Consider the following 18,042-nt stretch of genomic DNA (forward strand, 5'->3'; position numbering starts at 1 on the left):
CCATGTTGCCTTTGGCTGCTGCTGCTCTACTGCGTGTTGTTGATCTGCACGGCAGGCCCCGCCCACTGAGCTCGGACTGGCTAGTACTGCTTACTCACGCACAGTCACGACGTTCTGGAACACGAAAGCCCCGCCCATCCATTGCGGAGATTGGATAAGAGTTCATTCTCACAGACAGTCACGACGTTCTGGAACATCAAAGCCCCGCCCTCTAGCAATGCGATTGGCTGATTGTTCGTTTTCTTTAATTTCGTTTTTTAATTTGCTTTTATGTTTATCTTTTATTTGTTTTTCTCCTCAGGTCCCGCCCTTCTACACAACGATTGGTCCATTAAATTTACCTTTTTTCAGTTCAATTCACTTTTATGTTCATCATTATTTATTTTCCCATTTTATTTATTTCCCAAGTCCCGCCCCTATGGCAATGGGATTGGCCGACAGCTCGTTTACTTTTATTTCATTTTAATTCATTTTTGTTTATTTTACTACAGAGTAAAAAAACACAACCATTTTTGCCAGGCTTGTCTAGTTCAAATGACATAATTTCATTTTATTTATTAATATTTAATATTAATTTAATATTATTAATATAATATGTATTTATTATTTGTAAATAAATATTGTATGAATTTCCATGTATACTCATATCTCACCATTAGTTCCATGTACTTCCTTTACTTCATTTTAAATAGATTTTTATTTACTGACTCATCCATCCTGTGATGAGGAGGATGCCCCCTCTATCTGACACACAATCCACTGTTCCAGAGGCTGAAGCTCCGCCACCATCTGCACTAGAATTGGCTAGTAAAGTTCATAGTAGAACACTTTGCATCTCTGAAGCTCAGATTTATGCACAGTTGAACAAAAGGAGAAATTACCACATTGAAAATAAAAATAAATGAAAAGTAGTTCAGTTAAAATGTGTGCTAAATAATTTAACTTCTTGTTACTGCATAAACTCACTTTAAATTAAGTTAAATTAGAGCTAAATTAGGTGTTCCATATACAAAGCCAAGGTATTTAAGCATCGGTCTGGAGAAGTGGGATTTTTACAGTATCTACAGTCCATATATGGAAAAAAGTGAAAAAAAAGAATGCATCACAAATAACTTCACCTGTTCAGGCTGAACTTATGCAAAGTGTTGACGCTTTATTGCCTGCTTTAAATCATTGAGAGTTCTAAGACTAGGGGAAGAAGAGAACAAACAAAACACAGTTTTGAAATGATCATTTAATATATTAAAGTTTGGGGGTGACCCAGCGGAATGAAACCCTGTCTGTAAGGCCATTGGCACCTGCGGCCCAGAGAGAACACAATTGGCCTTGCTCTCTGTAGGATGGGGGGATGGCACTTTCTCCCCATATCACTCCAGTGCTAAGCTGGCCAGGACTGGTGTCTGCTGGCTGATGCATCAGAGCCGGGTGCACAACGCGAGTTGGTTGCCCAGTGACGCAGCATGGCAGCAGTTTGGAAAAAGACGCTGCACACATGACGGAGGAGGCATGTGTTGGTCTTCACTCTCCCAGTGTTGTGATAGGGGAAGAAGATTGGTATGGGTTGGGTAGCTGGTGACCCAAATTGGGGAGAAAACAGATAAAAATCTCAAATAAAATGGAAATATTAAATATACGTCTATACTGAAGTTAATGAATGCCAATGTGAACTGTGTGAAAAAGTAATTGCCTCCTTAAACTGCTTGCATCATCTTTAGCAGCAACAACCACAACCAAACACTGGTGTTTGCTGGAGATTGGTCTTTCACATCACTGTGGAATTCTGTCCCACATGTCTTTGCAGAATTGCTTCAATTTAGCCATACTGGAAGGCTTTCAAGGCCGTGGAACATAGTATCTTAATGAATGTTCAAGTCAGGATCTGACTAGGCCACCCGAAAATCTTCATTCTGTATCATTTGAGCCGTTCAGAGGAAGTGTTGCTCTTGTGCTTTGGTATGTCGTCAAGCAGCCCTGATGACGGGACATTCTCCTGCAGGACTTTTTGGTCAAGAATAGAATTTTGGGGTCTGTCAGCAAAGCATCTCCACCCCATTACACTTCCTCTGCCACGTTTGACTGGTATGAGGCCAGATGTTCACTGTATGCAGGTATCAGGTCTGAATCAGACCTCTACATACATTAGCTTTAATTTATTCACATTTTTATACACATTCCCACAGCTCTATGTCCTTAGAAGTATTTGGATGGGCTTGTTCTATAGCAGTGTGCTATCTGTTCTCTATCTGCGTCTTGTGACGTGCTGAAGTCTGTAAGGCAGGTGATGGGCGATGTTCAGACAGGCCTTTATAAACTTCAGTTTTTGTGCTATAGTTCGTGCAATTCGGACGCCTCAGGACATCGCTTAGATCCGCTGATGAACTCTGGAAGCCCACGGGTTGTCATGGCAGTGTGTTCCAGGCTGTTCTCCTGCCGCATGATGATGAAGCAGTTGGTCATATCTGAGCAGAAGCTACAGTACTCATCCTGTAACAACTGAGGAAAGTGAGTGTGTGCTAGTGGTGCAGTCGGCTGCTCACACCATCTCTGCTGTTTCTCACAGACTGAGCACTTTGCTTCATCCTTTTTTCCCCTCCATGCTTTCTGCTTTCCGTTATTTTCAGCAAAATATTCAGCGTTCAATCAACACCCGCAGTGTTTTTGTGAGTGCAGCTGGGCAGATATGAACTCTTTCATCAGTAAAGCAGAAAATCTTTATAGTAGTTTTTATTTCCATGCATTGGGGACATTGCATACTGTTTTCCAAATCAAAACATGAAGAAATGTATATAATTGTTAACTACTTTACAGAAAATAACAAAAAAATGAAAATTGAGCTGTTCAAAAAAAAAAAAAAAAAAATAGCAGTGTCTGCATTTGTCTTTACAAACTCAACCACTACAAAATCTTTTTTTAGGATTTAGCATTCAGGATTTCCTGTGAATCACTAACCACAGTTGAATAACCACCGTTTTTTTTAGAACTGCTTCACATCTGTGTTGCATAGTCAACCAACTTCTGGCACCTGTCAACTGGTATTCCAGTCCAGAATGCTTTGACTACATCCCACAATTCATTTGCATTTCTTGGTTTTGCTTCAGAAACGGCATCTTTGATGTCACCCCACAAGTTTTCTATCGGATTAAGGTCCGGGGTTTGGGCTGGTCACTCCATAACCTCTATTTTGTTGGACTGGAACCAAGATTTTGCTCGTTTACTGGTGTGTTCAGGGTCATTGTCTTGTTGAAACACCCATTTCAAGGGCATTTCCTCTTCAGCGTAAGGCAACACAACCTGTTCAAGTATTCTGATATATGCAAAATGGTCCATGATGGTATGCAGTAAATAGGCCCAGCACCATAGTAAGAGAAACATGCCCATATCATGATGCTTGCACCACCATGCTTCACTGTCTTCAGAGTGTACTGTGGCTTGAATTCAGAGTTTGGGGGTCGTCTGACAAACTGTCTGCCGCCCTTGGACCCAAAAAGAACAATTTTACTTTCATCAGTCCACAATATGTTTCTCCGTTTCTCTTTAGGCCAGTGGAGGTGTTCTTTGGCAAATTACATCCCCTTCAGTACATGTCTTTTTGTTAACAGTGGGACTTTGCGGGGACTTTTTGCTAATAGATTAGCTTCACACAGGCGTCTTCTAACTGTCACAGTACTCACAGGTAACTTGAGACTGTCTTTGATCATCCTGGAGCTGACCATTAGTTGAGCCTTTGCCATTCTGGCTATTCTTCGATCCATTCGAATGGTAGTCTTGTGTTTTCTTCCACGTCTCTCTGGTTTTGCTCTCCATTTTAAAGCATTGGAGATCATTTTGGCTGAACAGCCTATTATTGTCTGCACTTCTTTATAAGTTTTACCCTCTCCAATCAACTTTTTAATCAAAGTTCGCTGTTCTTCTGATGTCTCATATGACCCATATTTCTCAGGCTTTCAAGGAGAAATGCATATACAGCATGTGCTGGCTTCACCCTTAAATAAGTGCCGCCTGATTCACACCTGTTTCCTCACAGAATGATTGACCTCACTAATTGAAGTCCACGCTGCTATTATTTTGAACACACCCCTTTCAATTAATTATTCAAATACACAGACTCAAGAGCATGCATATCATGAACGCTGAGTCTGTTGGTTTTCTAAGAATCTACTGCACCAACTGGTACATTGTTTGTCATGTGGTAATATAATTTATACCAAAAACTGGTATAGTCATATTGGACTGCTATTATTTTGAACACTACTGTATAACCATGATATAGCATGTCAATGTTCCAAAATGTACCATCTCATCCCTACAGTCCAGATATGCAAAAGTCCATTTAGGCTTCACGTATTGACCCTAGATGTCATGAAACCAATGCATTTACATATATCTGGCAATGCAGCCTACAGCAGTCAGGCTGAACAAGACACAACAGAGAGTGGCCAATTAAAAAAGAGCTTATTTCCATACATCAGTCTGTAACAGAATGAGCCTGTTTCATTCTGAAGGCTCAGAAATCCACACAAATACTATATGGAGCTCAAAGACAAATACATTATGAGTAGGATATGGGCCCTTAAATTCAAAACTAGACCCATGGAATACTTGAGAGTCTATGAAATTTTACAACAGGTAGGGAGAGGCATAATATAAATATTTACTCATAAATAAACAGTATTTTAGCATTATACAGTACTTTATTATACTATACTATACCAAGCTGTACCTGGTAAGGTCAAATAGTTTTTATTTTTAGTGACCTTCTGTTCAGACGGTGTGTTAAATGTGAAATTCAGTTACTTAACTTAAAAGTTGAAAATAGAGTTTAACTGAAGTGCGCGAAACTCAAGTTAAGTACAACATACCCATGTGGGAGACTGGTGGGCGTCCATAAGCGGGGCCAACATGGAATCCATGAACATAAAATTCTGGTTCCCAACTGACATGTTACCTGGGCTATCAGCACATTTACTACAAAGATACACTAAATGTCTAAATCATCTGTAATGGAAGAATATTGCACCAGCAGCAAATGACAAAACGTTCCCAGAGCCTCATTAAAATGTTTGCATGAACTTTATCTTTAAACGCTCATCTCGCACTAATTAACAAAATGTACATTGGAAGATGAACATGTGCTCAAATCAACGCAAAACACGAACCTGACACACATGTACATGTGTGTCATGTGTATGTACCTGTACAAACATTTGACCAGGGCAGAGCTACAGCCATCGTAGCGAGGCCTTCCTGAGTGCTGTCCTTATTAATCACTCATAGCTATTAACTTTATAACCTGCCTTCTATAACTGAGGCTTCCGGCGCACAGCCAAAAGAACAAATAAACGCCAGTACAGTCGTCCAAACACTTTCGGAGCCCCACACGTCCCACTTCCATTCACTGAGCTGCATGAAACCTCAATACAGCGACCTCCTCTTTCCTGCCAACGAGCCTTAAGCAGATTAAACCTTGAGCTTTAGACAAAACAGAACTTTATCAACAGCTTCTGATAAGAACAGCAGCAACCTCCACCCCCAGAATAACCTCTTAAATCATGGTTCTTCACAGGGTTCTTTCATTAATGCAAGGACTCTATAAAGAACCATGCAGAGATCAGCACGAATGCTTAAATGGTTGTTCACCAGATTCTTTTGTGGGGATTTCTATACAAGATTAATATTTACAAATGCTTCTTTTTTCTTTTTCTTTATATAGAACCCTTCATGTTGAGATTGTAAGAGGATCTTTATGGGTTCTTTCATAAAGGCAAGGGTTCCATGTATATGAATGTTGGAAATGTTGAAAGATAGAATCCTTGCAGTTGGTATACAAAAGAAGAATTTGCCTAGGTAAAAAGTTCCTATATTAAGCTTTTTGGCCTAGAAAGAACCTATAATGGTTCTCTAGTGTACTCTATAGAGTTCAGCCAGAGGTGGACATTTTCTGTCAATGTTCATAAACACAACATACTACTTTTACTGGCTATATTTAATACACAAAAGGGTCAATAAAACAAAATTAATGGTTCATATCGTCACGGTCAGACAAAAACCTTGTATCTCCAAAACAGCAACTTCCTTAATGTCAAAGTGAATTTCTTTTTTTTTTTTTAGTCATTTTGAAGCATTTGTATTGGTCCATTCATCATGAAATGTTGATACAATGTAAAGAACAGATTCAAATTATGTCAAAAAGTAAAAATAAATAAATAAAAAGGAAATCCAAGGTTTTTGTGTGACAATACATATATTACTATAGAAATATTATTAGACATTCATGAGGACATTGGAATCACATCAGAACTGAGTGCTATTCACTTAAAAAAAAAAATAAGATGTGATATCTGAAGCTGATGTGGTCATTGGACTCCAGAGGAGGAGACAGGGAAAGTGATGCTGCACTACTGCAACATCTGCCTCTTCATCTACATACACATTCATTTACTCAATCTGTCTGGAACTCTGATCCAGGTGGGCTTGGTTCAAAGTTATAGATACGCAGAGGAATCTGAGCTGACATCTAAAATCACTGAAGCACTGTATTGATCTTTTGGTTGAAACTTGGTCAACAGCGCCCCCACACGGTCAGATAATTACTGCATGACCATGTCAGAATAAAAGCTTCAGATAAGCAAAGATCAGTCCCCTATTAGATCATTTACAACGAGGGGTCACACTGTATGTAGACCCACTAATCCACTGTTTACAATGATCTTTATCAGAGCACAGGACAGCTAGTGAGTGGGAACAGGATGAGCAGTGTGATATTTAATCGTTATTGGGATAGAGGTCTTAATTTGTGAACACTGACAAACTGCATCTTTTATTAGGTAACCCAGTGTGTCTGCAGTGTGTGAAATGTCAATTAAAAAAAGCTGAATGAAGGGGTTAAATTAAGGACATATGACCCATACCTGAACGGGCACACACTTCAGACAAGAAAAACGAGGCAGATTTTGAGTCGCACTTCATCCACCGTTTATTGTTTTTCTTAGAACAAAATAAATTCTTAAGAAAAGTATGAGCCAGGTTTATCAAACACAAGCTACGAGTGGCCAGATGGATTGGCCCACAGGGGAGAAAAAAGCAAATTAATTATTATAAATTTCTTGGTTATGACAAAACGCAGGTTTGGGCAGTAGAGCAGCAAAAGCACTGCTGTGCAAAAATATTAATCCAATAATAACCAAATCTTTATAACAGCACTTAAGTACAATAAGGACACAAATTAAGCAAAAAAATAAAAAAGCTGCTGCTAAACACTGAATTACCAAAACACACGCGCGCACACACACAGTTGGCCTTGAGCACCTGGATCGTTACGTGTGTTCCTATTTCATACCTGCTTAAACACAGAAAAAACAAAGTTCTGTACAGATTTTGGTCGAGTTAGGCACTTAGTTTATTCACCTTTCCTGCTGGCAGAGGTGAACCATAATTTGTGATGCATGTGGGGAAATGTAGGAAGAAGCTTCAAGCATACAGAAGCATGCAGCGCTTGGACCCCTTTCAGTCTGGGAGGGGAAAAAAAACAAAACAAAAAAAACAAAACAAAAAACAAACACCTCATGCCCACTTCCCTCACCACTTCTTGCAGCTGTAGACATGCAGTGATGTTTGTGTGCTACAGTGATCAGCACCCAGCTCAAGGAAAGGGCTGTCCAGTCACGTACATCCCCAAGATACGCAGGAGTTGTACAGGTGTCTGTCCCAGACTTATGGAGCCCGAGCAATGCACATTTTCCACTTTTTCCTGCTCGCCTCGCAAAGCGAATTAACCGAGGAGTTGAATAGGGGTCTTCTACAGCAAGAACAATCAAACCTGCAGTGCAGGGGCTCTCCTGAAGCAGCTGTGAGGAGCACTGGGCTGGGGAATGATCCAGAAATGGGCTTGGAAAGCAGGGAATGGACAGCAGGGGTTAACTTAGGAGGACTTCTCCTTCTTTGCTCTCGGGGAACCTGCTCCATTGGTGCTGACAGATCCATTTATGCCATTAGCTGCAAAAGACAGAATTATGATTTTTTTAAAAATACATATAAAAACAAAACACATGAACACACGCATATACATTCTAACGAGTGAATTCATCTGTTTTAGCAACACCTGACCTCACTGACTCTCTCAATCTCAAGGCTGAATGCAAACAAATCATCTTTACAGCAATGTTGCAACATCTAGTGCATGGTTCACCAATCTTATCCACAAAGGGCCAGTGTCTACGCACTTCTTGGATCATACCAAGCAGGAGCTGTAACTTATCAGCCGTTTGTACAAATGAGAGCAACAGATGGAATCAGGTCCAGCTTGACTGAACTAAAGCCTGCAGCCACACCTGGCCTTTGTGGGCGTGACATGTGACTGACTCCTGCCCTACTGTAAAGCCTTCTCAGACGGGTGGAGGTTGGTATTGCAGCAATCGTTTACTGTTCAGACACTGCTTAGCTTAGCATGCAGAACATTAAGACTACACAAGAGTTAAGACAAACTGTTCATTTATGAATTTAACATTGTACACAAAAAATAAAACAGAAAATGCACATTTCATTCAATATTTAATTTTTTGTTAAATGTAAAAAGGCAAATACACAGAAATGGTCTAAAATGTGCAGAAAATGAAATGTTTGCCATGTTTGTTTATTAGTGAGGGTTGTTTACTTATTTACTCTTACATCAACATATGTACATTCACCAGGGAGGCCCAAATTTTTGCCTGAAACTGTATATAGTGCACTATTTTTATTCTAGGGACTGATTTCGAATGTAGTCCTGGTGGGTCATGTTTGAATCAAATGACAATCATACTGCATCGTGACACTCGTCACATTTGACACTTCCAAAGTTAAGAGGTTGAAAATGCACTCCTACCTTTCTTAGATTTGCCCTTTGCAGAAAAGGATTTCTTCTTTAAGGAAACGTTCTGAGAGTGCTCTCTCCACCTGCGCAGCTGGAAGTTGATGAATTTCCACATCATGAAAGCTTGAGTAGTGCAAATAGCAGCCAGCACTGTCACCCTGAGCAACAAACACACAGAACATGATTAAATGCGAAACACAACCACCACTCATCTGTCTACCATTTAGCCTTCATACTAGTCTCACACTGCAATTGCTTCATTAAAAGAAGCCTCAGTGATCTGATATAGCTTGTAACGTTTCCCAAAAACAATTTGCAATTTGTGTTTATATACATATAATCTCATGTCACCTGCTAGGGCACATTTAAAGAGCCTATAGCCATTTCTTTTTTTATAGCATGTGTGTTTAGTTGTAACTGCATGAATTCTGACTCCTTTCTGATGTTAATGAACACACTGCAAGTCTGATGTACTACCTTATATTGTCCAAACTGCTGTAGGCTCATAAGATGAATATGTAGTTTTTGAAGAAAAAAAGAATTGTGAAATAAACAAACATTTTTTTTTACTGTGTTTTTTTAATGATGGTGGTTTCTCTGGTCATACAGTGCAATGTTGTCATTAAACGGTCTGTGCTGTTTTACCTGACAAAGAGCACGTTGAAGTTTCCCTCGTTGAGGTTGAGCCCCTGTTGTTCAGCTCCAGCCAGACCAAAGCCCACAGTCAGCACAGACAGAGAAAGGGTCAACAACCGGGCCAGCACAAACAGCACAGCCCACACACTGAACCTGCACACATACACACACACACGTGTAAATTAGTTTATGTAAAGTTAGCCTTTTTGAAAATTGAGCAGGTGGCTCCATCAGAAGTTTGGGGACCTTTTAACGGCAACACCCATGTGCTCCCAGTGTTGTGACATCAGCTCTCATCAGCACTCTAACCTTTCAGGTTTTTAACTCTCTGGACCCTACAGATACAGCCATAATAAGACCAGTTGCAAAAAAAAAAACCACAATTACATCAATATTTAACAATAATTACATTTCAGAGAGCTAGATATTTAAGTTAGTTCGTAACAAACAGTTTTCCCATAATTTTTAAACAACATCCACAGACACAGAGACTTGCAGCATTAAGGAAAGAGTTCAGATCTGCTATTTCAGATAGAGAGACGAAGGGGTCTGAGCGCAGTTTTCTTTATCCGAAAGATATCTATCTGATAGACATATCTATCACAAACAGAACTGCGATCAGACTCCTCCGTCTCTGTAGATCACATACACAGGCAGAGAAGTCAGAGTGGGGCTCTGTTTATCATATAGCCTAAGTGCAGCTGTGTTCTAGAGGTCTGTTGGGTCTAAAGGGTTAAACCACCCTTGAGCCAAAATAGCTTTAATCCATGCTTTTAACAGCAGTTTGGTGTCAAATTAAAGTATGGCTGTTGAGTAACTCACCCTGTCTGTCTCTCCTCATTGCTGAAATAAATGATCCGGGAGACGTGGAAGAGAAGCTCCACAAAGTAATGCAGCACCAACAGCACCAGGCCCAAACGGTTCAGACTGAAAACACACAGTAAACATGTTTATAAACCACAGCTTCTGAAGGAGGTCATGCAAGCATCACCATTTAGCATTTGACAACAATAAAGCTCCAACAAACGTGATTACTGCATTAGCTCCCATGGCTGCTTTAGACCCAGGGCTTGTCTAAAAATGACCAGAGGAACAGACGATGCCATTATCATTTCTGCTAATGAGCCAAAACATCTCCAATGTGCCCAGAAGTAACTGCTGGTGTAATAATTAAATAATACAAAAAAGCAACATTTTTATTCCAGTCATTGAGAGACTCACTGGCATTGAAACTGTGATAGTCAAAGAGCTAAAATCTTGATGTCTGACCAAATTAAAGAACAGGAATAGGTGTGATTGTAGTTTACCAATGATCTTGAACCACAAAGTCAATTTTAAAAACAGACAGAATTGGGAAAAGTAACAAACTAGACTGTCTGAAGCTGCTTAGCTTAGCGTTTCTAAAGCTTTTTTTGTTTGAGGCTTTTTGAACGTACTGCCGATAAACAGGAGCAGAGACAGTTTCACGAATGTGAGACAAAGCTGTTTAGTCCTATGTGTGAACCAACACTAGGTTTGGAGAAAGGCGAGCACCACTGCCCCCGCCCAAACAGTCTTTCTATGGCTAACACAGCACAGCTCATTTGCAGTACACCATTATACATCCCTAAATGAACACTTGAAAAATCAGATAATTGCTGAAATCTAATAACTGTGATACACTGGTGTGCATACATAAAATGATAGTGAGTTCCTTCCCCCCCCCCCCCCTTTTAAACCATCCTTGAAGGCCATTACTGGGGCAACTTGTGAAAATGAAGTTATGAAATGTTGTACGTACTTTAGGATGTAAGCTCCTGCAATGTGGACCAGGTACAAACTGATATAAACCAGCTGACGGGGCATGTCCTCCTGGAAAACAACACACATTCTGTTTAAGTGTGTACACGCGCACACACGCACACACTCTCAAACCCCTCGTTTTCATGTGCACGTTAGGTTTGCAAGGCTATAGGGTGTCCCGTTACTTTAAAATTTCATCAGCGCCCCTATGGGCACTTGATGTGCCCCTTTTGCACATCAGCAGTAGATCACACTTTCACGAAGGCAATTAGCCATGTTCCACTGTAAAGCAGAGTCGTTCCTCACCTAAACCAATTATTTATTTATTTTTGTAATGGCTTGCGTATCATGTGAAAAATCTGAAGTTCTGAAAAAGGTTAAACTTGATTCTCTGCCGCCAACCACTTTATCAGCAGAAGAGCAGAAATAGCAGTGATCGTTAAAGCCAGCACTGTGGCAACTGTGGTATTTGGCATTTAAGGGCATGTGAAGCCAAGTGTGTTTCAATTCTGCCCTAAACTCGCCAATGCCTTGAGCACTCACACTTCCTTCCCCTGCCCTTCAACAACTTTATAACAGTGCACTTCCAGGAGGGACTTGGGGTGGGAATTGGGACAGGGCCATACAACCCTGCTGCATGTGCACAACTTTCAGCTACTGGTTCAGCAAACACCTCAACCCTCCCAAGAGACACGTCCATCCCCGGACAATGATGGGAAGTGAGGATGTTTAATGGTCAGACCGAGACCAAGGGAGGAGTCCAAGTGCAGTTTTGTTTATCAGCTACTTGTTCAGCAAACACCAGCTGTTCAACGATTGGTGCATTCCATATCTCCCAACGAAAAATAAGTCTTAATGGACTTTACACACTCACCTTCTTGATCTTCTGGAAGTAGAGTTCAGGAATGGCGTGGAGCCAGTAGCCGAGCTGACAGATGTAGTAAAACTTCATCTGGAACCTAAATCACAGCACAGCAGTAACAGAGCAGAATCAGAGATCATTGTCTCAAAGCCAAATGTAGTCATGTCATGGTTGGGTGTTTGCTTAGTTTTACACGGGAGCTGTGAGGCTAATGTAGCCAACAAGTAATAAAAACCATAATCCACCAGTTAGACTGGAACTAACTGCATGCCTTAATGGTCACATACTCTTCTCAACATCCAACTTGACAAACTGGCGTTCAAATAAAATTCAAAAGCACCAGTTTCAGCAAGACCAATGTAAGGGTTGCATCATTTAAGGTGGAACGGAAATATCAAAATCACCAGTTTAAGCAATACAAATGTAACAGTTGCACCATTTAAGGGGTGTTTGAGCAGTCTAAGCATAGGTCTGTTTAGTGATTTGAGGTAGAGAAGTCCGAGCTTTTGAATCTTTTAAAAATGTGACCACATGTAAATGTAGTTCCACATGGAAAAGCATCTAACCTTAATAAAATGCCTGCGATCCAGAATAGATTTATGTTGGGGTCTAAAAGGTTAAACCACTTTTAAGCCAAAATAGCTTTAATCTGTGCTTTAATTCAAAAACAACAGTTTCAGCAAGATCAATGTAACAGTTGCACTATTTAAAGTAGAAAATTCTATTGGAGAAATGTTACGCACCCTTATAGTAACCGTTATAGTAAACAGCTGAGTTCAGTCATTCTGACTCACTGTGACTCTGAGGAAAAGCAGAGTGATGAGTGACGGAAATGCTGCTGAAAGATTACGATCTCCTCTTAATCTACTCATCCAGCCTCCACTTCGTCACACTACATTAATCACACACCCACTTAAACACAAGGTCCTATGAACCTTAAAAGCATAAGGGCTCTCCATCCATTCATTAGTGAATCTATTCAACATACACACTGACAGACCTCAAATCACTGTCATTTTATTTTATTTATCACAACATATGAATGATCAAGAGTAACCTCATAATTGAGTTTAACCAAGTAACCATAAAAAAAAAATCCAATACAAAAAATAAGATATGTTGTCTCCTATCTGATAAATGGACAAAGTGTGGGGAATGAAACCATGGATACGTCAAGTGGGAATTTGCTGATAAAAATGAACTGCTTTAAAACATAGTAATAGCATCGAGTGGTCACCACTGAGAAGGTTACTTACGGCATCAGGGTGTGGGGGTAACCTTCCCATAGGCTGACCGGGTTGGACAGGATATTTTCCTACAATAATAATATAAAAAATATTAATGGCACACCAATGACACCAGAACTAGTTTGTAGAGTGAAGCTGAAGTTTGGTAAGTTTATCTTACGGAGAACAGAATGCTGGCTCCCCATGCACACGAAAAGAGGTAGAAAGCACTCAGCTGGCCGGACTCATTAAACTTGCTGTGCTTGGTCTTGGAGAAGTGCATCTTCCTGTTAATTTTCTGTTTTAGAGAAGAAAAAGAAAAGATCAGTAAGGACACTGTTGACCACTACTGGAGCTTCAGTGCAGAAATAAATGCAGACAACAGGAGGATCAGGGCACAAACCTACAACAAATCACAGACAGAACACACACTTAAGGCAGTCTGGCATGTCAAAAAACAACTAAATATACAGACTGACTCATTCAGAACATTAGGATTAGTTTGAGACAGCTGTGGCTTTGTGACATGCTGCATTACCATGCAGGACACCACCATTAGAAGATGGGTAAATTATGAAGGGACGCATATGGTCAGCAACAATACTTAAATAGGCTGTGGAACTGCGAAGCCTTGGAAATGTGCAGAAATTAAAGTAAATATTGCCTTGGTTTGCTTTGACTTAAGGGTTAGCCACACGTTAGAGAAACCCCTCATCTTTTCAAATAAAAACTGAAAAGTATAACGTACCAAATTTCTTTTAGTGCTGACTTAAATAAAATCTGCATAATGAGGTCACTGGCAGCCTGGTTAGTGGGGTTATAACAGCCAACCAGTTATAGCTACTTCTATCGGATAAGTTCTTCCAACACTTACATCAAGAATGTACTCCTGGATTATGGCGTGCATAATAATGGCCACTAGCATGTAGAAGAAGACAGTGGCCACATCCTTTAGCCCATGGTGGAAGTAATTGACAGAGGTTTCCTCCGGGCCTTCTGATGAACAAACAGACACAAACAAGGGTGATGTCCATGATTGCTTCAATCTTCTTCATTAGCCCTCCAAGGTCTGAGACCATTTCTGCCTTTTTTAATAGCCAGCTTTAAACAAAAGTTTGCTAATACAGATTATTATAACTCAACCATGTGGTTTCAGATTTTAGGTTGTCAGCACAAGCAAGGCTGTGCGAGCACTGTAGATTAAACTGAGTCAGGTGACTGCATAAAACAACCTGCAATGGCCTGCAGGCAGGATGGTCCATGACTATTACTGAAACAAGAACACTGGTTTTCCCCCACCCATTCCAATCACTGATGACCTGTAACTGTACTGCTGGATGACTCGACTGATTGGTGTAACTGACTGCTATCTGCATACATAACATATAAAAAAAAAAAAAAAAAAGAACAAAAAAAAAAAAAAAAAAAAAGAACAAACACAAACAGTAACAAATGTATAGAAACGCAGTGTGTTCATTCTTAACCGAACACCCTCATGTTTTTCACAGCTAAACTGTAAAGGCTACGTGGGGATTTGGACCTGTAAAAAAGTCTGGACCTATGCAGTAAACCGTATACAACATGTTATGTAGGGGAAGGTTTTTCACACCACCTGAGACACAGTCAACTTCAGTGAGTAAAGTGTATGTACACAGAACATAAGTGGTCTTTCTGCAAGTAGAACAAACAGGGTTTTTTTAATGACCTTACAGTTCTTTCAGTAACTCGGCTCTACAGACCCCTTATCTAACCCTCCAGGCTGACCTTGTCTGGTTTGGGTTTAGCAGGAAAGCGACACATTAAATGTAACACTTGGAGAAAAAGAAAGAAAAAACTACAAAAAGCAGACAGTCGAGAAATAAAAGATCATTAATATCCAGACTTATTGGTCAGGGTTAAAAGGCACATTAACGAATCTAGAACTCTTATAAAACCTAGAATAATGATCTAACCTGTGTGATCTGATCAAATGTGGATGGCACCAAGTAAAGGTGTGAACAAGGACACAGGGTGGCTCAGCGGTGGCCAGGAAAACATGTTCATTAATTGTACATTAACATCTTCAAAGGTGTTACAAAGGATACACCGTGACTGTTTGTTGACAGCAGGTGGAAAAAGGTGAACATGGCTAGCTTACCGTTGGCTGTTACCGTGACGTTGTACTGGACCGTTATGAACAACACTGCGATCTTTGACGTAATCTGTAACAAGACAGTGGCACAGTCAACACTATCCAAGAGTGGATCAACCGCTACATAATTTAAAATATTTCTACTTTTATTAATAATAATAGTAATAATTTATCTAATTTAATAACATCTCATTCATACTAGTTCTACCTGCACCTTCTAACATTGACATCCTTTCATCTCAAGAGGTATGAACTACTAACAGCTGTCAGAAGCTTATATCTAGAACGTTTATGAAGGGTTATGTCAGGTAACAAAAACCCTTGTGTAAGTGTTAGGGACGCCTTCCAGTAAAACATTCATTATTATCATCATCATCATCATTATCATTTATTATTAATAATAAATTATTAGTTATTACTACTGTTTGCTCCATGAAAACCCTTTCAAAGGGTGGTTCATTAAAAAAGAAAAAAGAAAAAGCATTAAAAAAAGCTGGACACAGCTTAAGCACATGTCTATGATTGGGCTATTTACTATTACAGGTACACATGACTGAAGGGTATTATTAATAATACTTAAAATAATCAACCAAATATACATAAATTGCATTATTACTGTAAGTCGTCTTTGAGTAAGGCTTTAGAAAAAGCACTTGGCAAGCTGAAGAAATGTATTTATTTATTAAGAACCACTTTGGCAACACTTTTTTGAATGTTAAAGATATAGTATCTAAGATCACCTCAAAGAATTGTAAATGATCAAATCATTTCAAATCATTCGTAGCTATATTCGTAAGAATTATTCATATAAAAGAGCAAAACAACGAAGTGCAGATCCCCACAACTGCTCGTTTAATCAGTTGAATGCCACGACAACCGTCCATCTCTCCAACTCCTACAACTCCCATGATGCACTGCGCTCGCTAAATCCTGGCGCTACTTTTTTTTCCAGAAAGAAAGAGGCTAAACTTTGAACGTGTGACTAAAAAGGGCCACGTTAGAGCGCGAAGCCCACGAAATTAAGCCCATCTTGATCAATCGTGCGGTTTAAATAAACGACTGCGCGCTTAAATCAGCCTCTAGACTGTGTGCGCGCACGTGAGTATGTGTGTGTTCTGGGCTCTGAGCGTCCACTGACTGCCACGTAACACTAAAGCTGCACGCACACACACACACACACACACACACATAGCTACACACACACACAGCGGAATCGTGCTGTATAATACCACTAACGTTACTAATTAGTGCGATCGTGCAGTCTAAGATGCGGTACAGTCTAAGGGGTGCGTTTTAAGCACTAACGTGGCTAATATCGCGCAGCGTAACAGCTGTTTTTTGTTTACTGTGAGGTGTTTCCAGTCTGAAACGATGGGACATTGCATATGTCCACCTTACGTCGCGTAGAATTAGTAGTAGGGTGCTAATTTGAGGTTTTACTGTGGGTAAATAAGCTGCCTAAGAGTTATACGCCTGCTCCTTGTTGGAGATTTCGGAATTGTCCGTTCCACCTTAAATGCTGCAGCAGTTACATTCTGACGCCTCAGGCGTCAGAATGTAACTGCTGCAGCATTTAAGGTGGAACGGACAATTCCGAAATCTCCAACAAGGAGCAGGCGTATAAGAAACAAACCCAGCTTATTAAGTTCATGATCACTCCTAACTAAGAGAAAAATCTCAATTACAACAAAATAAGTCCAACTAAGTGAGAAATCGCTCAATCACTGATATGTAGCTAGCGCATGCCGTTTGTGATTTAACTAACTAAAGCTCTTAACGAGAGCCCCCCAAAGCACCACAACACACCGATCGCACTTTAATTAAAAGACCTGGTTGTGAAATACAAAATAAATTTAAAAAATCCCACCTCAAACATGAGCCCCAGCAGGAACAGCATGGCCACACAAGAGACTATGTCTGCATGGTTCTGGATAACAAACTCGTGGCTCAGAACCGCGGGGTTCTTGCTGCTCTTCTTTCTGATCCCCATCCTGCTGAATTCCTGCTGGGAAGCACCTCCAAACTTCTCGACTCCGAGCTGGCGAAGTGAAGAGGATCCGACCGATCTCTGCTCAACTCAACCTGGCTCGCCTCTATTTGCTTCATTCACTGTACAACCGCCGAGCGCCGCCTACGCCGCGGCGCCCCCTGCCGGCCTGGAGGCTGCTGTCGGCGCTTTCAAAGGGAGGAGCGCTTTTAAAGGGCCCATAATCTGGCAAGCGCAGTCCTTCCTTACCTTTTGTCTGGGGTGCAAAAAGACCTTCAACGTGGCAGTGAATTAAGCAGAAAAGCAGCCTGTTTGAAATGCTCTGCTTTTGGGAGGTCAGGGCATGAGTGTGCATTTAAAACAACAGCTGCACTTAGCAGCTTAGCTTAGCAGGGTGGCTGGGTTTGCTTTTCTGTTGGAACAAGAGGTTCAGAGGTTATACATGGCAGTCAGTCAGAAGAGAGGTCATTAGCTGACTAGCTAACATAGTAAACTCAGACAACCCACAGGTAGCTAGCTAGCTAGTTATGTCACAGGAAATGAGTATCTCGGCTCTTAAAAAAACATAAG

General features: G+C 40.4%; 1 protein-coding gene across 1 annotated transcript; it reads right to left on the reverse strand.

Annotated features, from left to right (window-relative positions):
* Positions 1–6,948: 6,948 nt before the first annotated feature.
* Positions 6,949–17,587, reverse strand: tram1 (translocation associated membrane protein 1). Its single transcript, XM_072657145.1, has 11 exons — positions 17,353–17,587; positions 15,492–15,555; positions 14,229–14,350; positions 13,536–13,652; positions 13,385–13,443; positions 12,141–12,225; positions 11,265–11,335; positions 10,307–10,411; positions 9,494–9,637; positions 8,861–9,006; positions 6,949–7,992 (listed from the first exon to the last, which is right to left on the reverse strand). Exons 1-11 carry the CDS (start codon positions 17,473–17,475, stop codon positions 7,919–7,921), a joined length of 1,110 nt encoding a protein of 369 aa, XP_072513246.1. The 5' UTR covers positions 17,476–17,587; the 3' UTR covers positions 6,949–7,918.
* Positions 17,588–18,042: the final 455 nt, after the last annotated feature.

The sequence above is a fragment of the Salminus brasiliensis genome, chromosome 1 (assembly GCF_030463535.1).
Source record: "Salminus brasiliensis chromosome 1, fSalBra1.hap2, whole genome shotgun sequence".
Lineage (NCBI taxonomy): Eukaryota > Metazoa > Chordata > Actinopteri > Characiformes > Bryconidae > Salminus > Salminus brasiliensis.